This window comes from Linepithema humile, chromosome 4 (assembly GCF_040581485.1).
Source record: "Linepithema humile isolate Giens D197 chromosome 4, Lhum_UNIL_v1.0, whole genome shotgun sequence".
Taxonomy (NCBI): Eukaryota; Metazoa; Arthropoda; class Insecta; order Hymenoptera; family Formicidae; genus Linepithema; species Linepithema humile.
The window spans coordinates 1,766,583-1,789,339 of NC_090131.1; the positions used below are offsets into that span (position 1 = coordinate 1,766,583).

General features: G+C 38.8%; 2 protein-coding genes across 4 annotated transcripts in view; one reads left to right on the forward strand and one right to left on the reverse strand.

Annotated features, from left to right (window-relative positions):
• Window positions 1–22,757, forward strand: part of LOC105672163 (circadian regulator timeout) — a 96,570-nt gene that overhangs the window by 26,526 nt on the left and 47,287 nt on the right. The window lies entirely within an intron of this gene.
• Window positions 7,212–12,329, reverse strand: LOC105672164 (uncharacterized). The gene has a single exon (XM_012366903.2). The coding sequence runs from the start codon at window positions 11,990–11,992 to the stop codon at window positions 9,179–9,181; it is 2,814 nt and encodes a 937-aa protein (XP_012222326.1). The 5' UTR covers window positions 11,993–12,329; the 3' UTR covers window positions 7,212–9,178.

Consider the following 22,757-nt stretch of genomic DNA (forward strand, 5'->3'; position numbering starts at 1 on the left):
ATGAGATCTACTACATCCTACAAAGTAACTTACATCTCGGGAAATGTAGCTTGTATAAACATGCGTTTCACGAATTTTAAATAGAGCTGAGCAACATTATTATTTAAATAAACAGGTTTTTTCAGTTTAAAAAATGATTGTTTTCTGTATGTATTTAAAAATGTTAAATCCGAAAATATTGAAGGGAAATAATAATACGTCGAATTGATAATTTAACTGTACATTTTCTTCATAATGATATAATACTTAAAATAATCGTATTAAATTAACATTACATTATCAAATATTTTAAGAAAAGTTGTATAATTAAGTCTGTTAAAATTTGGTCTTTAACTCAATTGCATTTTCTTCAATACGATTTAGAATTTTTTTTCTTTTCATGCACATTTTAATCTGAAATATAAAGTTATAACTGCAGTAAAACCATTCACATAATCCTAGGCACTTAAATCGGGAGAGTGCTTTGGATGAGAATAGTCATTTCGAGAATTTCAGTATTAAGGCAATAATCACAAGTTCTCTGCAAATATTATAAGCTCTAAACGGAAATTTGGTAATCATCATATTATTATATTTACGTTTTTATTTCTTTTCTCATAAAACATTAGGACTGTGAAGCTGGCACTCTAAAATGTGAACTTTTAAAACTTGTGCGGCATTTTATTGTCCACAATTTGACGATATTTATCGATATATAATTTTTTGTCTATTTTGCCGAAAAAAAGTTATACACTAACAAAAAAATTGAAAAAAAAGCATTTAGATGTGTTTATAACAAAATTTTGTTTTCAATTTCTTGTGTGTTTGTACGTAACTTTTTTTTGCAAAGGGACAAAAAAATTATGTTGTATGGACAAATATAGTCAAATTGTGGACAATTAAATGTTACATAAGTTTTATAAAACTTCGCATTTTGTGATGCCAGCTTCACAGATCTTAAAATTAAAATCTTGCTCATTTTCTTTTGAGGCAATCAAGAAGTTTAATCAATTATAATATAACTTTAAGAAAGAAAAAATAAATTTTATTTTTTTGCACGTTTACTTACGTTTCACTTACTCTGAATAGTAATGTTCAAAGCAATAACATATCACAAATATGCTTTAATAAAATTTTGCATAGAATTTTACATTTATAGCGTATCGTAAATAGGATTGACATTAATATATTTCTTATTTTATGAGAAGACGTACCCTGCACTTTACTTTAAATAGCATGTAAGTACATATGTCACTTGCATCATTCTGGGATTTGGCGCAATCTTTATTTGCGTTACTCTTCGCTGCTCGATATTAAAAAAAAGTCGATTCCCCCGGTTTTATCACTTGATGTATCGTTGGGCAGGTCAGGTCGTAAATATTCCTGGAGATTTCGACCTCGGACTTTCGTAATCCTGAAATATATGAGGGAATAAATCGATTGACCGTGCGTATTTTTCGTGGCTTGCCGCAATTTAACAGACGGCAGCAGTTGCATTTACTGCAGAAAAAACGTCGGATCAAATCTCAACTCGAAGGCGTGAAATTATCCTGACTGCGCTCGCGAAACATTTGCTCATATCAGCAAGTTTTGACTATTCTCTTTTCAGTTTAAATCCAAATTTATATCCAAACAAATTGTATGCCAATTGTGTAACAAGTTTCAGCTTTGGAATAAGATAAAAAACGGAATTTGAAAAGCATATTTTTTGCTTGGACATTTCGAAAAACTAAAATGAATTGATGTTGATACGGAATTAATTGATAAATCATTACAAAGCATTTGCATATGCATATAACAATAGTATGCCATTCTGTACATACGTTGTGGTAAAGATCAAAAGCGTAAAGTATCAAATACGGCATCCAATAAAACGTGTACGTGACAGTAAATCTGTGGCTGGCGGAATCACCGTTGTAAACGTGGTCGCCATTTGAATTACAGGCATGTGTAGAATTGTCGAAACGGTCGTTACGACTTTCTCTCTTTTTACAGAAACGGTAATGGTAATCCGTTAATAGAGTGCCGGAAAATCGCCACTTGTTTCGACATAATGAATGTTCCTCCAAAAAAATCGTATATTTTATTAGCTAGACATTTGACGCAAAAATTGAGTGTCACATACGTTTTTCGCGTTAGCATGTAGAAAAAAGTTATTAAAATAATTATTGCCTTGCATTTCACCACATTATAATATATTAATATTGTAATATAATATAATATTAATATAATATATTATTATTATTATTTTAATATCAATTGTGATGATGATATTAAAGCACACAATATAAAATCACGCGCATTGATTAAAAAATTTTGAACTTTTTAAGAATTTTAAGAAGACGGATGTGTGTCTGTAGTTCTCGATGCTAGTTAAACGAAGCTAGATTAGTTAAAAGGGTTGCGGGGAATAAAAGGATCACGAAACAGAAGGATATAGAAGAGGCATTTCCACAACGATCAATTCCAATTATTCCAACAGTCGAGCAACCTTAGCAGCCACCACTTAGATGCGTATGTATGCGAGCGTCTATGCGTGCTTATGTGATATTCTCGTTTTCAGGCCGTCATTGTAATCCGAATTTTTCCGTCGGGGATGGCGAGGTTATTTCCACGTAAATAATGGAGTCAATTAGTGCAGCTAATTATTTTTCAGAGCACTGGCGCTTAAGCTCGTCAATCATTCCCAAAAAGTATGGTAGAAAATAACGGTTGTTGTCGGGTGCGAGCTTTTGAAACATTGCATATTCAGAAAGAAGGAATTTACATTTATCTGTCACACGCGAGCGTGGGATATACAATTAAAATATGCATACAAAGGCTATTGACTATCATATGTACATTTATTTAATTAATAGGATTTTCTGCACTACTTTAATGAAAAAATACGATACATGATCATAAATTTCGGTTTTCGACTTTTGCCGGATGAATTTGCTGTTATGTGAGATATCGTGGCAGCTATTATTTGTCCATTAAAATTTTTTCATTATTTTTTTTTCACATTAATAGAAGCGTATCGCTTCCGCCGAGGATACTTCTATCTTTAAATTTATTAGCGCGGCTTTAATCGCATATTTCTTCTCACGGCGCGCGGTGGATGGAACAAAAGCAGTTATTTCAATAATTCCCTAAGGCGTACCATTGGCTCGCGACCACGCTTGCAAATTTTTATAATATTTTATAAAGTACTAGCGGCACTGTAAAAAAAAAACTTTACGTCTGTAGAACTAGTAAAACTGGCATAAAGTTCCGGTGTATCGCGGTAGAAATTTCTTGCACGGCCGGCGGAAAAATCCGCGTTGCTCTTTTTCTTCTCCGATTGTCTCACTTGTACTTTATTTCAAACACACGTACCTATAAGTTTTCCGAATGAGATACACTCGCGAAAGTATCGTTGTATAAAGTATACTCCATCTGTTGCGAGGGATTTTTTTCTAATCCACTTCGAGAAACTTTATCTTATATACTGTTCTTTCTCTGATTCCGTTTATGTGACAGAAAATTTCGTTTATACGAACATGATTTCTTTAGATCTCTTTTTTTTCTAGAGATTAGAACAATCGGGAATTAGTAATCGTTTCAGATCTGCATTCTCCGTTAAGTGGTTAGAAATATTTTCATTTAATTACTTAGACGTCAATCGGTCCGTGAGATCGGTTCGTTAGATCACCTCTAGAATTCCGTGGCAGGTAATACGAGGAGACCGGAGGCGAATAAAAAGACCACAAAGCTTGCGGGAGCATGCGATCGGAAAGAGCGCAACGAGAAGGGCGGTTTGCGGCGATCGGAGACGCGATGTGTAGGAGATCTCCGCTTCTCCTACCATGAAGACCTAGTTTACCTTGGCGTCGTTTGTGCTCTCTCCTTTGTACAGAAAGTGTCATAGAGGATGCGGCTCTCGATCAATGCTACTGTGTTCAGAGAGTTACGTTTCTCTATCTAGCTGAAACAGCAAACATCCGTGCTTCTGTATCGGCCGCAGGGATTAGTTTAGTCAACTCTATCTCTAATAATGGGTAATTGGCCACAGTCAAGTACTTTTGTATTCATGTATGGAGTGTTCCTGACAACTTAAAACTATAGATAATAATTAAAAGAATTATCGTATACAAAAGTCTATTTTATTAAAAATGTAAATGGTAGAAATGCAATATTTTAATTAGAGAATAGATCTTTTTATTCTCTGAATATTAAAATTTTACAGTTTTACGCGATACTTTTGTAGAATAATTAAAATTATCCCGCGATGCGAAACATCCTGTGAATAGAAAAGTTTCTAAATTTAAAAAATTAAAACTTATTAAAATTAATTTGAATTTTAGCTGTCAGCTAATACAATAATACGATTGTATATTTTGATAGAAATAACCATATTAATATTTAGAAGGCAGAGCGTAGAGAGATTGCGCGCATAAATTTAGAAAATGCGAATTTAGGAAGTTGTTAACTTTATGAATAATAAATCGGGTTGATGACGTAAGTCGGTTGACGACGGTAAGTAGGTTGATTGAATTTGCTGTTTGCGAAACAATTCTACAAGTGAACCCGTAGGCCAATTTGCGTAACAAAATGTCTCCTGTTTGCGTGACGCGCTACTGCGTTACCACAGCGAACATAACTATGTACATTTAATCAAGGGTACTTGTGTGTAAAGTGCATCGCACCATATTCATATACATTTTATACACGGCTGTTAAGTACCTTACTCAACGACAATAATTAACGCACAAAGACAATTTGTTCGCATTATTAAGCGATTTAGGTAATGTTCATTACCTTCATAAATGTTTCATACTCTTACCCAAGAAAACAATGAGTTAAATAATATGTGATTTCCTGCGAAGAACTAAAGAATACAAATAACGTTTAAAACGTTGAAATAATTTTTATAATAATTAAAATCATTTTATACGCAAACTAATTTCACTCTTATCGTGTAATTTCACTCTTATTATGTATTTCTCTGATTATTCTCATAGAATATGAATAACAGCCTTTTTAAGTACTTTTCCGTACTGTAATGATTGGCATGTACCGTATTGTAACAACGTAGCTTGCAATCTCCCATCGGGAAAAGAGTAATTGTGTTGGGATCGATGTGAAATTGAGTTCGAAATTGCAATATGCTTTTTATTGTACGTGTCAATACGAATTGGTACGAATATAATTGGAACTCTAACTAAGTTTAAGATTTAAAATATAAAGCATTATGAAAAAATAACGTCAGCTCAATTTCTAGCAATTTTGCATGCACTTATTGAATAAAATACATTACAATAACGTTATCGGGCATTACTATCAGATTTTTATCAATCTTATTTTTTTATATCAATAACTTGCTTTGTATATTTTTTTTCTGTTTACATACGTGTAATTTTTTTAACGCTTTTAATGGCAAATTGCGATTGCGTTTGTTGTTGTTTGCGCTGTTCTTGTATGCGATATATTAAAAATTCTTCCGCCAATGTCGGTTTTTATTTTTGATGACTTTTTTGGTCGACCATTGGCCATTGCTGTTGGGTACAATAACGCGCGCCGTACAATATGCGCGTGAAGAGAGTAATTGCGCTGGGATCGGTATGCAGATGAGTTCCAAACTGGATTCTGTTTTTCATCGATGAAGTCAATATTACGAAATAGTACGAGCGTCTGGGTAAACCGACGCTGGTACAAGGGAGAGCAGGGATAACGAACTTCTGCAAGATGTTACTGAATTTGCCAGTTCCGTAGCCCTGGGGTGAACCGAGAGCCGCTATACGGTGATTAAATTTCCTAGTTGCACTCTCTACGATGGGTTATTTTATAGAAAATTTAAACTGAAGCTCAAGGTTGGCCGTCTTATAGAATCGCTGTATTCAATATGCTTCGTGAGTATCGTTTTTCCTTATTGCCGCCCCGACTATTATTATCGTTGTTGAGAAATTTTCCCGCAGGCCAGTAAAGCGGCAACGCTTCGGATTATCCATAAAATTGCATTTGCGTCAATTCAAGATCCTGCGATTTCGCAGGGCGAAGCTTTAGTGTCTGTAGATAATTTCTCGGTGGAGTCTATTAATATTCTCTTCGAAGAGTGACTATCACTATGCATATTCTCTACAAAAATTTAAATTACCAATTCTTATTAAAATTAATTTAATTAATTAATTTTATTCAGTGTTTGCATTATAATGTTGTGATAAAGACAGCGAGAGAATTTTTTGTGGTTATCGTTGGAATTAATGAGATTGTAATGAATGCGATAAATGTTTGTCTTGCTTCGTGTTGCCTTAATTAATGTGCGGCAAATTGTAGGGACGCTGATATAAACCTGATTAAAATTGAATTCTTGCAAGAACGAAAATAAACGTGATGTATGCGTGTATTTTTCTTTCCAGAGAGAAAAATTTTTATGTGATTTTTTTCTGTTTTATATACATCTAATAAAAAATTTTATTAATAGTTAAGTGATATTTTTAATATAAAGCAGAAAGAAAAAAAAGATTTTCAAATAACATTTATTTTCTGAAAAGAGAAAAACTAGAAAATAATAATTCTAAAACCTTTTTTTGATTAATTTGTTTTGATATGTTTAACAGTTAGCATTTACATATTATTATTTATTACATAATATTATTTACAAGAAATATTTCTACTGCATAAAATAAAACGGTATAGAATAAAAATATGTCAGGCACGATAATGATAAATCTGACATTGGTAAATCAGAGAAACTATTTTGGCAGTTTAATTAGTCAAAATATAATGCGAGATGTTTGTGGCATGTAAATACAGAGATGCATATCTAATGCAATTAACAATGACAAGTACTTACCAGTACTTCAATATGTTAATACATATTTACTGTGTATAAATTATTTTAATGTTTGTCTTTGATAAAAATTCACAAAATGATAAAAATTATTATATCACCCAATTCATAGTCAAACTAACATAAAAGTACGAGTTTAAACATTTATCCTGTTATACAATAATGAAGATTATTTTTGAAGATTACATTTATCTTCTATTTAGAATGAAACGCATATCCTTTTTACAATATTAATAATATTTTATAAAGTAAAATCTTTTTACAATAATTTTTTAAAAACATTTATGCGAATATCTTTTTCATACTATTTTTCATACTATACACATATGAACACTGTATTCGAGATATCTGTTTTATGCGCGATGAATATAGAACTAATAATTAGATGAAGGCAAAGAAAAAAGAAGTCGGGAAACAAACATCTTTGTACATCGGTTTATTATTATAGCATTACTTTGACACTGGTTATTTTAAGAAAGATAATATTTAGCCTCTTCGTTATTTATCTATCTGCTCTTTCTCTCTCTTTCTCTCGCTCTCACTCTCTCCCTTTTCCATTTCTCTCTCTCTCTCTCTCTCTCTCTCTCTCTCTCTCTCTCTCTCTCTCTCTCTCTCTCTCTCTCTCTCTCTCTCTCCCCCCTCGCTTGCACGCATTCTTTCTTTCGTTTTTGTATTTGTTAAGAAGTCTCGACAGAGCTCACCAAGCTTAGTGAAATTAAGTACGGAAGCAATATTTCTGTACATCCCGTTTTGCTGCATTCGAGAAAATGTCTCGAATTTTCTTTCTCTCTTTCTCTCTTCTTTCTCTCTTTTACGTTCACTCGATTCTCTCGATCTCTCCTTCGCGCATACAGACGCACGCACACGCACACACACACACACGCCGTTCGATAAAAGTTTTTCCGTCTAGCAGTCGCTCTCGCTTCCCATCTGGTTTTATCATTCAAGCATACTATTTGCCACCGCGAATTTCTCGCCCCTCCACTCCTACATTCTGCATTATTTTGGCGCTGCCCTATCTGCATCTTTACCATGTCCACGTTTTTCTATCTTTTTTCTAGTCTTATGCTTTCTCTTCCTACTTTTATTACACTCGCACTTCATTTCACAATATAGTCTTCTCAGGAATTGAGCGTACCGCGAAGAGTCAAGCTCTTGAAGCGCGGCGTGTAAACCATTATTATTGTCACTGTGTCCAATTTATCGGTCTGACCCCAGCCAATTAGCTAAATCGGTAAGCCCGCTCGTTCGTGATTATTGCCACTCGATTATGACACGTCTGCGATGGCCGCCTATGCGCGATACCGAGATCAGAATACAAACACCGACGTCGAGGATTTTGACGGGTTTAGAGTTCTCACGCGAATATATTCAGTTTTTCTTTTTTTTTTTTTGCTTTTTTTATTTATTTATTCGTTTCTTTCTACGATTGGCATTTATTATGAAGGAAATTGAGGTTTCAGTGCGGCGTCGATCCATTGCGATGTACATACGAAATTGTGTCGAATTTTCTGCACGCGATTTTTCCCCGAGTTTTTAGTTCGCGGTATGCATCCAGTATATTTCCCGGCGGACGACGCATGTTGCAGTTTCGGATGTGTTTATATACGTCAGAATTTATACGAAATGGCGCGGTGATCCTCGTCCGTGCTTTTAACGTCTTGGTTACAGCACTTGACGTTCGCATCTCCGTCGTTGATGGAGTTTGAACAGTGTTATCATCGGATAATTTTCGTTGAGTAGATACTGTACCGATATCGACATCTGAATGATTTTACATAATGAGTCGTATGGGATTTGCAAAGAATTTGATTAACCAGATATGCGATTAGAAGTAACTTGCGATTGCTTGTAGAAGTAACACTTGTTTATACCGTTAGATAGTCATATGAATATCTGTCTTTAATTATGCACTGTAGATTTTCGACAGTCTCGATAGTCTCCCGACGGTCGTTCGCTTTTCCATTTGTAGATTGCGGAAGTTTTAAGTCACGTCTGAATAATTTGTTATTTTTTTGCAAAATTGCTTGGTAATCCGTAGCGTATTGGCGGTTTCCGAAGCGATACGGATCAGTTCGGAGTATCTCGTTTGCAACTTCGACGTTTAGTCGCTCGTCCCTCTCTCGTGGTTTCCGCAGTCAGGAGGATCCTCCGAACTTTCCGATTAACACTTTAGTTAGACTGATCGGCAGATCCACTTAGATCTCGTTTCACAATGACAAAACTACGCATGACATCACCCGTGAGTTATTTCAAAATTTTTTTCAAACACACGTCGACCAATCGTGATTTCGGCGACCGATCGGGCGGCACCGACGCTTCTTGATCGCGATTTTTAGCATTCGATCGCCTGTCTCTCTCGAACAGTTGGACGTGTTCCGACTCCGGTCACCAAAGCTCCGTAGTAGGCGTGAGAGTGTGCACCTCGATATTCTCGTGACGATGATACCTGTCCGTCCGGTGCACCGTCGCTCTTCGCGAGAGGACGACAGTCAGCGCCGCGACGGCGCCTAGAGCCGCGCCGACTAGCACCAGCATCCCGGGATGAGCACCGGCGGATAGAGCCTCGGATACTCTAGCACCGGAATCGGTCGCTCGACTATTCAGTTCTTCCGCTATCGTCTTCGCGTCGCGATCGTCTAGCACCGCGTTCTCCCGCGTCGCGTTTATTCTGCTCGCGTACTTCTCGGCGCTTTTTTTCTCCATGTTCGTCGACGCTTCGGACGAGGCGCTCTCGCCGATACTACTCGACGCGGCAGGTTTGCTCATTCTACTTTTTTTTTCCACCCCACTGTCGCCCCGGTTATCGAAAGTTTGCGAGCGCGACACCGCGTCTTCCATCTCCGTAATGGATAGCTTGGGGTCGGCGCTCGGCGCTCGAGAGGCCGGGATGACGGCGTGCTTGATTAAATTCTGATCCATCGAGATACGATTTGTTTTATCGCTCTTTCGACTCGGTTCCCTGCTCGTCCGCGTCATCGACGACGTTACGTTGCGGAAGGACGTCGGCGCCTCGTAAACTTGCGGCGCTTTTTTCGACGACGTTTCTGTTGTGGAGACGTCTTGCGTGGGTGGAGAAACATCCGCGTCAGCCGCCGTTCTGATTTTCGATTCGGTTTTCGCGTTTGCGTGAGATAGCGTGGAAAGATCCGTGACGTTGCGATCGGAATTTGCAGCTCCGATATTGGAAGACACCGTGACGTTTGGCTGATCAGTATGCGACGTATGCTCGAGCGTGACGACGACAGATAGGGTAACCGATGTGCTCGCCGTTGCCGTCGTCGTCGTCGTCGTCGTCGTCGAGATGACGGCGCCCGCTGTCGTGGAAACGAAATTTGGCGGCGGTGGTAGCTCGTGTAAAAATAATCCCGCCATTTTTCGCGGACCGGAACACTGGGCCGGGCTGTGCTGCTGATTCGACTCGCGGTGCTGCCTGATCCACTCGCCTAGCCAGTAGAGCTCTTCCGTGCAGTTCCAATGGTTCTCGCTGAGCCTAAGAACGCGCAGCTGCGGTAACTTGTACGCCAGATCGGATCTGACGGTGCTGATGTTGGTCGCCGAGAGATTCAGCTCTATCAAGCTCTTGCAGGCGGACAGTGCCGCGTCATCCGCTAGTAATTGTCCCGCGAGTACCGGACTGCGGGACACATCCAGCGTTATTAGTCTCTCTGGGGTTGGCACTGGGAACGCCATGTCACTTTGTTCTTCCTGGTGTCGTTCGAGCGACGTTAACCCCGACATCCGGAGCTTGGCCAGATTACCCGGTCCACTTAGGGTATTAGTTGATAACGCTTTGATAGGATTATCGGATAGATCCAGCTCAGCGAGCAGAGGCAGTTGACCGAGCGCGCCCACTTCGATCTCGCCAATGTCGTTATCGTTCAATATTAACGATCGCAGATTGTACAGCCCATTGAGATCGTCGAGCTGCAGCGCGATTATTGCGTTTCGCTGCAGTTTCAATACCGTCAGACTGCTCGGTAAACTTCCCGGCACCTTTGACAAAATGTTACCAGACAGATCAAGCTCCTCCAAAACCTCCAATCGTCCTAGAGCGTCGTTCTCGATATCCATCAGACGATTGTCGGCGATATCTAGCATACGTAGCAGAGGGTAGCTGTCCAAATCGCCGCTGCGAATAGTAGTCAGTCGATTGCCGGCGAGTCTCAGAGCCCTCACCGATCTCGTTAGAGCGGCCGGAACTCTCGCCAATCCGGTGCGCGATGCGTCGACTGTCTCCAATCTTCTTCCGGTACCTAATAATAGCGATACATCCCTCTCTTTCAGCGGATTTTCCGCGAGTCTTAGGACAGACAGTCCCGATAACGGTTGCAGCGTGCCCGAGGCCGCTCTGGCCAATCCATTTCGCGAGACATCGAGTTCCCTCAATCTATCGAGACTTTCGAACCACCTGGCGCCTAAAACTTGCAGCTGGTTGCCGCTGAGATCGAGTTTCTGCAGGGAGTAGAGCGGCGTGAGCGCGCTATCCGGCAAGTCCGCCAACCTGTTGTCCGACAGATCGAGAAATTCCAGCCGGTCGAGACCGCGAAACGCGTTCTCGTGCACCGTGGCGATCGCGTTTTTGCGTAAACTCAATCGCACGAGGCCGACAAGCGTCCTGAAAGACCCGACACTTATGTCCGACAGCGAGTTATCCGACAGATCGAGGCATGTTAGCTCGCTGAGATTCATCGTGCTTATCGGTAACACATTTTTTATTCGCGGCAAGTTGTTACACGACAGATTTAACGATCTCAAACGCTCGAGACCGCGCCACGACGCGTTCAAGGACACCAACGAGCAATTTGTCACTGCGAACTCGACTAAGTACGGTAGAGTCTCCGTTGTGTTTCTCAGCTCGTCCGACGATGTATCGTTCATCTCCGACGTGTCATTCGTCGCCGACGTATCGTTCGTCTTCGGATTATCCGCCGAAGCGCCGATCATTCCGAAATCGTTCACCAAGTCGGCAGTCTCGAGATCGTCGAAGAAGACGGCGATGTCGGCCGCCTCGACGCTATCCACCAACAAACTTCTCACTTCCGCGGGCATTTCCGTTAGGCCGGGTACGCGTCCGCGACACGTCACGTCTAACAAAGCCGGCGCATCTTCCTTCGCGATGTCATTTTGATGGCACTCGCAGAGATCCGGACAGGCGGAACCGCTCGCCATCAAGGCGAGCAGCACCAACGGAAGCCACATCGCTTCCAAGGCGACGTCTTCACATCTCGTCCGCGGTGCGTAGAGATCTCGCGACGCCACTCGTCCGCTCGTGGACGGAGCGACGAGTCGACGGCGACGACGGCGGCGGTATCGGCGGGGATCGCGAAGTCGCGTGCCGCGGCCGCGGGTTCATCTACGCGGGGACGGAATTGACACGCGATCGACCAGCGACGATGATGGATGTCACCGAAGAGCGTTATAATGGCTTATATACGGATGCCAATACCGGCGGGGTACTATCAGTCTCGTCGAACGTGATGTCCATACGAAGGACTGACAAACACTGCGGCGCTCGCGACTCGTAGCTGCGCTCGCCCGCCACCCTCTCCGTCCACCTTCTCCTCGCTCCACCACCCCCGCGGCTTCGTCTTTCTACCCTTCCGTCGGTTTCTCTTCCTCTCGCGCTCTCTCTCACGCCGCCGATCCCCTCTATCTCGCGACTCGACTGTGTGCCGCCACCTATAACCATTCCACCCTTCTGTGCCGCGTATCTTCCCCCTGTGTACCGTGCCGTGTACAGATACACCTCCACCATTACCAAGGCCGCCACCACCACCATAGCAGCCGTCGCTTTTGCTCTCGAACTCGATAAGGGGCGCGAGCGCGCTTGCGTCCTCTGACAGCGTACTGACGCGTAGAACCGGTATCCTGCGATTTCGCCAGCTACCCTTGCTACCGGTCGACCCACTAGCTGTGCTGTCTAGCGGGCTGTTCTCACTTTTCTTAAGTTTGCTCCATTTCTGTTTGCATTCATTTTCCCTTATTATTGCTCGCCGAATGGCGATGCGCAAGCATTGCCCTTAACGTGCTTTTAAAGCGAAATTAGAAATACATAGGATGCTATTTTTTTCATTAATTTTTTTTTACAATTTTTTTAAACAGTAAAATCTTTTACCGTTATTTGTCATTGACATATTCTTGCACACATTATCTGTCAAGCGTATGAAGTAAAATAGCGCACTCGAGTGTTGTAATGAATTAATTGGCGCGTTGTGCCATTCTACTTTTGCTCTGGATATTTAATGCAACTCAATCAACCAAGTGGCCACGCGTGTGGTTTACGCTTATCCTTGGAACAATCGCGAACATCACGTTCTCGGAAATATTATAGATACTCGTTAAGACAATAAACACGCATTAAGTTACTAATCTAACTAAAACTTCGCTAGCAGTTTCATGAGTTTCAGTCGCTAGTGGGCTTTCTTAGATTCGATTCGCGTGCCGAGGTTACGGAGGTGCTAAGATGCAGTTCTCACGGAATAAGGCGAAAGGTCAGATGCTATCTCTTCGCACGTAGCTCGCGTATATCAGTGCTATCTTATTGTTATAATATGCGATATACAGTGTATTTATCCGTTATTTTTTCCGCTCGAGTTTTCACGATTAGATTACTTCATTTATTATTTCGATATTTTAACAAGTCAAACTTTTTTCGGTTGGCATCATTCCAAAATACATCACCATCGTTACATCAAGCTGTCAATTTTTTTTCTTTTTTTTTTCCTGACGTATGAGAGATCCATTTTGATAGCAGTGTACATTTCAGGCGACATTTTATTTTCGAAATTTTCTTCAGGCATTGATATAACCAAAACGACCCAGTTTCCAGTATTCGATATTTTTAGAAAAAAAGCCACGGTGGCCATGCATACAAGTATTCGGCGTTTTGCTGCGAACGCGAATGTTTTCCCTGTTCCATAAATTCGTAGCTTTCTGTCTGTAATCTCTGCGGCATCGCCGTATTACTCGCTGGACCTAGTCGTGCAATCAAACCGCAATGATCTCGGTGTAGCCCCAGCGTTTCCGATATACTATATCGAATCGCACCGATCATTGATACCGTTACCATTGCCGCGAGGTTAAATGCTTCAGCCACCGGACTTAAAGAGAGATTTCCGCGGTGCCCGTTAAAACGGCGATCGTGACTATCGCGTCGGATGTCGGTGCGAAAGAGCTGCAAAAACTAAATCGGTTATCTGCTTGACCTCTCGAGCACCCGCAGATAAATCATCGATTAAAGGAAATCTTCTGGGACGGAATAACAATCGTCGCTTGTCTCTGGGAAAATATTGAGATTCGTTTTGTGGATGGATTTAGAATGAACGTGTCCGGCGTGCAAAAATACGACGCTGATTTCAGTATGTGCCACTTTGCGTCAAAAGCATAAGTGTTGCGTTCTGTAGAAATAGAATGTAGTTACAGCGAGGAAAAAGAAATGCGAGGGACGGGATCATGCTTTTAATTTTGGCTGGATTTTAGAAACGTTGTGCGGGAAATAAATGTTGAAAAAGTCTTATTAATTATTAATAATTAATGACTGTTGTAAATGTCTGCGCAGTTTTTTATCAATTTTACATTTTAATACGTGCAGAGCTGTATTAATTCGTAAAAAGTGCTGTAGCGTAAAATTTCGTGTAAAATTAAATAACTATGCCCGAGTTTTTTTTATTCGAAACAGCAGTTTCTATATCGCAAAGATTTAAATTTTAACTTATTTTTACAGATTTATCTCGTGAGAGTATTTTTGCATCGCCTCGGAGATACAAAATCTATTTGATAAACAAATAAAAATTGATCTCAAATGCATTGCTGTTCCGTTTGTTCCGTGAATGATTTATAATATGCCTGTCAACATTGACTTTATACATGTTCGCTCTCGATTAAGTGCTCTGTAACTTGAAAAATCCACGTCACTCCGACGCTGGCAGTTGCATGCGATGATTTAATCGCTCTAAGCGGCCATAGAATATCGATGGACCGACATTTGCGAGATACGACAATTTTCAAATACCAGAAATTTCCAACTTTTCCAAGTGGTTTGATACGCCGATTCGCGAGACACGAATAAACATTATGATCAAGCAGCCATTCCGATACTTTTTGAACGATTTCGCGAAGCACTCTATCTGATACGCTGCGTCATTCAAACTTCTTCGCTCATTTAAGTATTATCGTATTCTTACAATTTTTTTTTTATAAGTTTCCGATATTTCAAAATATCTAATGTAAAACGTTTCAAGTTTATCGGAAATCGATGATCGTCCTAGTTGGAAGATTTCAGAAGAGATTTGAAATAACACGTCGTACAATGAGACATAATTTTACAAAGAGATCTTTAATTTATATTGATAGTTTTATTGAATGCACTTTATGTGTAGACATTTTAATAATCTTAGTAAATGTTGAAGAAAGTAAAGTTTAATATACAACATTCTCTCTTATATTTCAATATAGAACTTACGATAATATTTGTTGACATTTTAACAATATTTTTAACAAAATTATGCAAAAACATACATTTTGTTTTATTGTGGCGTTGCTTGAATTTTTCATATTGTACAAAATTTTTCATTTTATTACTTGTCTGCAATTTTTATTGTTAAAATGCAAAGCTGCGTGAGACGTGAAATTAACAACCCGTCCTTAAAATGTATTGGAAATTTTGCCATGTCCCTTGTATGCGTGTCATTGTATGCGAAAGGGGTTGATTGCTGGGTGTAAGTGGACATCCAGTATGCGGTGGAGGACGTTCGGGAGTGGTAGAAGGAAGCGGCGCTTGATAAGGGAAATCTTCTTTCGAGCCTGCGGTGCCGACCGACATGTAATTTCCCCGGAATAGAGGACGGAATCCTGGCTCGGATACTACTGCCCGCACGGGTTACAAAGTTACTTTTACGAGAGTAGTGGGCAAATGTAAATGGGGCCGGTGAGCGGTGGCGTAGCGCGAGCGAGAGAAGTGCGAGGGCGACTGAAAAGGGAAAATGAGAGAAAGAGTGGAAGGAACGCAGAGGCGATGGGGCGACGAGCGGCGATGGGGGAGGGAACGAAGGCGCACGGGATGGAATAAAGGGGATGAGACTGTCGGAGTTTGTAATTGCAGCGGCTTTAACGCGCTGCTGATGGCCGATGGCACCCGAGACTGGGGTAATGGTCTGCACCAAATGTCTCTTCTTGCGAGAGAAGAGAAAGAGAGAGACGCAGGAAAGAGTATTCGAAGAGACGCAGAAAGCGCCGGAGACACGTGGAATCGTGTCGTTTTCTCCGTCGCCGATTTTGTGTGCTCGTTCTTTTACCCATCGACTGCGCGACGCGATGGCATCTTCCTAGCATTTCTTTAGAATATTGTAAAAGCTCGTTGATTAATCGGTCTATTCTTGAAATTAGTGTGCAGAGTTGGGGTATAAAAATCTCTCGATTCAAGATGAAAAGTATTTATTTGAAATAGATACTTTTTTAAAACAATAGTAATTCGTTGTTATTAAAAATTGATATACGTTCTTTCGCAGAGATTATTTTTTCTAAATTTTTTCGGTGATCGAATTCACATATCATATTTTTATAAACGTCTAGTTGTAGTTTATTTTACGTCTTCGTTAACCTTGATTGCTGGGGAGACTATTTTTATCGATATATGCGTGGCGCTGTAAAATTTAGTTATACAGGCATGCTGGTGGTTGTTATTTTCCGAAAATGTTATTTGCGCGGATCGCTAAATTTTTCTTCTTGCGTCAGATTACGACACAAAAAGATGTAGAGTTATATTCATCTTATAATTTACTTGCGTATAACTTTTTCTTGAGAGAAAAATATGTCGCTTTTATATTATGTTTAAACGCAGAAAATGTATGTACAATTGTATCATTGTTGTCTCGGAATGATTTTTAATTATATAATTTGATTATCTTAATTAGTTTTATTTAAAATAAAAATTAAAGATAATTTTGAAAATTAAACACAAATTTAATTATATAAAATATTTTTAGTGCTATACAACAAAAATAAATAGAGTAATGAAATATTTCACAAAATTATATTTTAAATTTATGTAATGGAATTTCACTCAATATTTTGTTTGTGTATTTATTTTTATAAGTGTAGAAAACTTAATGTCTTTTTTTCCGCGCAAGTACAGTTTTTTGTGTGTTCACTCATAAATTCTTTACCGAAGTATCAGTTAGTAAGAGTACTACAAGCCACTTTCCTATAAATATTTAAAACACCCGACAGAGCGTTTAAGGTAAAAAAGTTTCCAAGTTTCCTTCCGGATATTTACGTACGATTCATTACCCGCGAGACTCTCTCTCTCTTGTTTTGCGCGAGCACTTAATCCGCCATTATTTCAAAGAAGCACTTGTACCGTAAGGACCTAATTGTTCCGAGTAGTGTACGTGCCAAAACGTACGGAAAACGAGAATGAGAACGATTTTCGGCGCACAAATTCAGCGCACGCTTTCTCCACGCCACACCATTGATCGTTATTTCGATGTCAATTTCTCACGCGCCTCACCTACTGAAAGATTGATAAAGACAATTTAAAAGTTGGGGGCACCCTTTCCCGGCATCAATTCCAAGAATTCGCGTTGCTCTTGCGATACCCAAGGAAATAGAAAATTCCTGGTCTCAAAGTAGGACGCGGTCGGACGGGAACGAAAGGAACAAGGATGTGGTGGTGAACACGTCGAGGTCTCTTTTTTTTCTTTTTTTTTCCGAGGAAAGGGGTAGGGTTTACGTGTGGCGGGCGGGAAGTTACGACAGAGGACGATAACGGGTAGACTCGCAAACGTTGACTCCCGTATAACGCATTCTTTATACCTGCGGCTATTATTCGTTCGTACAATTTCTGGTCCTCGCTTGAAATAAGCTAGTTCAACCGCTGTTCAGAGGTAGGAACGGATGCGAATGACTGCTTCCTGCTCTATCGTGGAGGAGGATACATTCGTATATCTTTCTTTAAAGCAGCCTTGATCTCATTCGAACAAGATACAACGCGGCGCGCAGATCTTCCGCTGTAGCCGAGATGGGGTTTTAATGCGTACATTCTACGGAGTAAGAAGTCACTTCTGCTATCTCGATGTACGAAGTCGGCCAGCAAAGAGCTCTTCAGCAGTGCGAAGCGCTAAGCGACGAATAGCAAGTTGGAGTTTCCAAGTGCAAGCTAGGTTCACAGAGTTGTAAACGTGTGTGACAGCATCAGTGCACCGACGATCGTTGTTTTACGCAATATATGTATAAAATTCCAGCTGAATCATAATTAAAGTAAAAAAACGTTAAAATACGAATGACGAAAAAGGGAAATTATCTTACTGCAACACGAACAGATTTATCTGACATTGTGTGATTTTAAAATTTGTCTAAAATTAACGTTTTATTTTATGACAGAAATTAACGTGAAGTACCGTGCAAAAGATAATACTTCAGATTTGTGAGATTCCGGATTTCTAATCAGTATTACGACGTCTCATCTAGATGCTGGTAGCTAGATCGCGGCATTAATAAATGTAACATTGTTACGAGAGCGAGCAGACGCGAGCGCAGATTTTAGCACGTATAATACGGACGATCCGGAGCAGTCGGAACGCGAGACAGATACAAATGTGCCCAGAGATGAGTAAGAGAGAACAAAGGTGTCTGGGGGGTCATTTGATATCTCTAGATAAAATAGGACCGGCGGAATGGCTCGGAGATAAAGGCAAAGGTAGAAGGAAAACTGCGGGTCGCAGAAATGTGTGTCAGGAGGTATAGGGTTGTTCTTGCTAAACGTGTACGCGCGTACGATCTTTCTCTTTCATGTTCTTCAAAGACTCGCCAAGCGAAGGTCCAAATATAATATTTGTGATCGCGAAAACTCTGAAAAGAAAATTATTTATACATGTAAAATAATTGAAGCAGCGGAGAGTATTTTTAATTAAGTCATTTTAATTGCATTGTTGAGTACAATCACGTAACTAATATTATAACCGTATTTACATAGTTCTTTGTACTCCCGAAATTTGTGTAAATTTAATATTATATAATTTCTATAGATCTCTCTCATATTTCTACTTTTATTAGTTTTATATTTTTGTGTCAAAGGTACAGAAAGTTACTCACCGTTTCACTTACATTTGAATGATAATCATCCTCGATGCGTTTCCGCAGTTTCTATCGAGCCTCGTGACTTCTCCTCTTTTCGTTTACTCGCAAACGCTCGCCGTTTCTGGTATTTTACATTTTTGCGGCCCGCAGAACCGCCGGCAGAATCTGTAGAATTGAGAGCACCGGGTGAATCATGCTATTGAATGCAGCGCTGCCGCTGGCATCGAATTCTCACGACGAGGTATTATTCTCGAGTTTCGTATTGCCGTGGCCATTTGCAGTGGCGAGGCATTTTCTTTCGGCTCTTTACATGAACGAATATTACGTCCAGTAAACTCTCCAATAGACTGTAATGGCGCTATTTTTCTGGCCCATGTATAAAATGCATTTAACTCTTTTGTGCTCAGTGAACCATTCTCGATACTTACATGTTTTTGGAGCCTTTTGTGTTTTTATGCAAAATGCATAACTCCATGCTATTTGTTTGTTGATCAATATATTTTCAAAATTAGCAAATAATTATTCAACTGTGACCGATTAAACGATATGCTCAATAATTTAAATTATATTATAAGTAAATATAGGAACAAATAAAAAAGAAAATTTAAAAATTGATTAACAATAAAATAACATATAACAGTCGAAATAATTGCTTTATATTATATTTCAGAGATAGAATTTTTTTATGACATGAATCGAGCATATGATCTTTTTTTTATAATATGGGAATATAGTTCGATATTCCATGAAAAAGGAACCGTTCGGGTTTTTGTTTTTACTGCAAATCCTGAATTGTTCCGTCAGAAGATATCGCATTTCGATATTATTTTTAAATTTTTACGTTTTTGTGAAAAAAAATTATATAACGTTAAAAAAGTTTTGTATAGCGTTATAAAAAAGACAGTTATATGACGCGTGCAATATATCGCTAAAAATATTGAAAAATTTTTGTATAATGCAATTGAGAATGTTTAAAATGTTTTTGTCTAAAAAATAATTATAGATTCTTTTCTCATATTACGGTATTATTGTTATATATTTTTGTTGTTACCTATATTGATGTAGGAAAATAGAGAGAGGGATTTTATTAATTACTCTTTTTACTTGTTTCTTTCTTCAAGTATTTCTCGATTTCAGTATAAATTGGTCGGAAATCATTTCACGGCTGTCGGATACTTGATGGATCTTTTGGGATATGTTTCTGGTTTGAGCTTACATAGCGCGTATCAATGCCAAGTTATACGATACCGTGTTGCATCGTAATTTTTATGTTGCAATACAGTGATGCTACCAGAAAATTACTAAATTCGTTAAAATTTAAAATTATTGAAATAGAAATAGAAAGTTGCTGTTATGAAAAAAATAATTGTGCAAATGATTATTTTTAAATGTTTTTCGCTTGATAGCTGTTATTAATCCGTCAATTTTTTACAAAAATTATCTTTATTTTTATTTCACGTGATTGTTGCAATTTACTTTCTTCTAAAAATTTAAAGCTGTTTTTTAAAAATCAAATTCGTATATCTGACAATTCATTAAAATTGTTGTCTGATTTTATCGTGCTTAAAAAATTAAGTGTTTATCATAAATGAAATAAAAAATAGTTTTACTCAATCCAAATATATTGCATCATATTGTTGCGTGTGTGTGCATAGGCACGTGGGAAATTACAACATAAACGTGATGTTTGGCGCTCCGTAATTGCTACGTCGAGAACAATTTGGAGAAAGCGTCATTGGTGGCTACCTGGCAGCGTGCAAATAGTACAGCAAATGGAAATACGCGTAACATTGTTCTCACGCATTTACATAGATTGCGCTATTTGCATTACCTTGTATTTCGTGTTGTGTGCACTAATTGAAGGCGAAAAACGGATTATCAATAAATATATATCGCTCGTTTGCTTCACTCTTTTATATGCAAAGAAACCACGCGCTAAGCTTCTGTAATAATTGATTGCACTAGGTTTTTTACATATTAATTTTTTTATCGTTAAATTGCGGTTGACAATGGAAAGTAAAAAAAAAATTTTTAATTTTCTAGCTGCATGATTTTTTTTAATAATACACGAATTTTTTCATGAATATTTTTGTATCGGGGACAAAGCACATTGGTCAACGGTATTGCCATTCAGTTATAATGTAGTAGGAAGGGAAACACGCTGTGTAATATGGGAAGTGTGCATTTGCCAGATACAGCACCCACTACATCTAATATTCCGAGGGAGCATTATCGGTAGTTGTGTGTGCTGGGAAATACGCAGATAGTGAAACCGACTCACGTCGAGAATGTTGTAACTAGATGTCGTTACTACATGCAATTCGCAATAGTAACATCTCTGTATCATTAGTCCTCGAATAGGTGAACACGAACGTGGCGAATTGTTCGTGTGTCAGATAAATCTTAGCTCTAAGTGGCTCGAGTGTTTAGAAGGAAGATATCGTGAGACTAATATTTGAAAATGTATAGAACAGTTAACGTAAACCGATTAGCGAAAATTTGTCGGCGAATAACGCGGTTATTAAATTTTTTTTTCGCCAGAGAGATAATAATATTATTCACCATTCCGGAAATTAGTCCGAGTTCATATAGCCTTTCTGTGAGACAGAATCATTGGATTGCCAAGCGCACTCGTGTAGATATGAACAATCAGATAATCCAATCAGCTAATAACTTCGGCGAAGTTTTCGAACAGTCGCATTTCTGTTTCGATTGAAAAAGAGAGAAATGTTTTATCGTAATATTTTTCCTAAAGATAATATTTGATTGTGCCTGATGCGGTATGTTATATTCCGAAGAAACGAATCGATGATATTTTTAAATGCCGGCCAATAAATGAAATGGTGATGAAATTGAATTAGGACACAATTTTCTGCGCTTTTCTGCGTTACGTTTGTTTTATCCTGTTTTATTTTGCAGCAATGAAACATTTGTCACACATTAGCTTGAAACGGCGAAGATTTCGTGGTATAATCACCCGGACAATATCACACGTGTGAGATAGAATATATCTTTGGAGTTACAATTTAATAAATTACATGGCATTAATATATGGCTAGCTTCACGCGACGATGAGCAGGATGCAGCCGCGCACACGGTTTTGTTACGCATATTTTCCGACGAGTCAGAGGATGAAGTTTCGCCGACCATTAATTTTAACGTACTTAGTTCTGCATCCTCCTTGTCAGTCTGTAGCCATCTTTGCGATATATTACCTTTTTTTGGACGAGCGACATGCTGACGAACTATCTGATGCATAAGTTTTTTTTTAGCTTGGCAGCTTGTCGGTGCCTGTAATTAATTGACGAAAATGTTTTGTTCATCCATAATCCATCCGAGCGGGTCGAATTTTTAATTAAAGCTTTTTTTTTTAATATAACGTACAGCGACAGATCGTAGCGCGCGCAAAAGAGAGGAAAGAAACGTTAAGCTTTTTTAATTATCTGGTCGATCGTTGAAAGAACATTGGCGAGTTTAAATTAAAGCGTGTTAAATGCGGTACCGATATTTTTCACGCCATGCTCCAAAAACTCCAACGCGATTAATTGTACGAATATTAGGTAGTGAAGTATAAAAAAATTGTAAAAAAATATGAAAATTGTAAAATGATCCGGGTGTAATTGGGAGAGAAGGGCCAGAATTTGTAAAATCGAACATTCATGAAATTAAAAATTTTCAGGGAACACATTTGAATATCTAGATGAATATAAATATTTACATTTTAATTTAAATAATTTTTAATTTACATATTTATAATATCGATATTAGTTTATCTCGCTTTAGATTCTACAATTTTCTAAAAGATTTCATTAACTTTGAAGTGATCTGGTCAATGTTGGTTTCTAAATATTAGTTGGTTTCTTATTATTAATTAACGCAATATGAATTA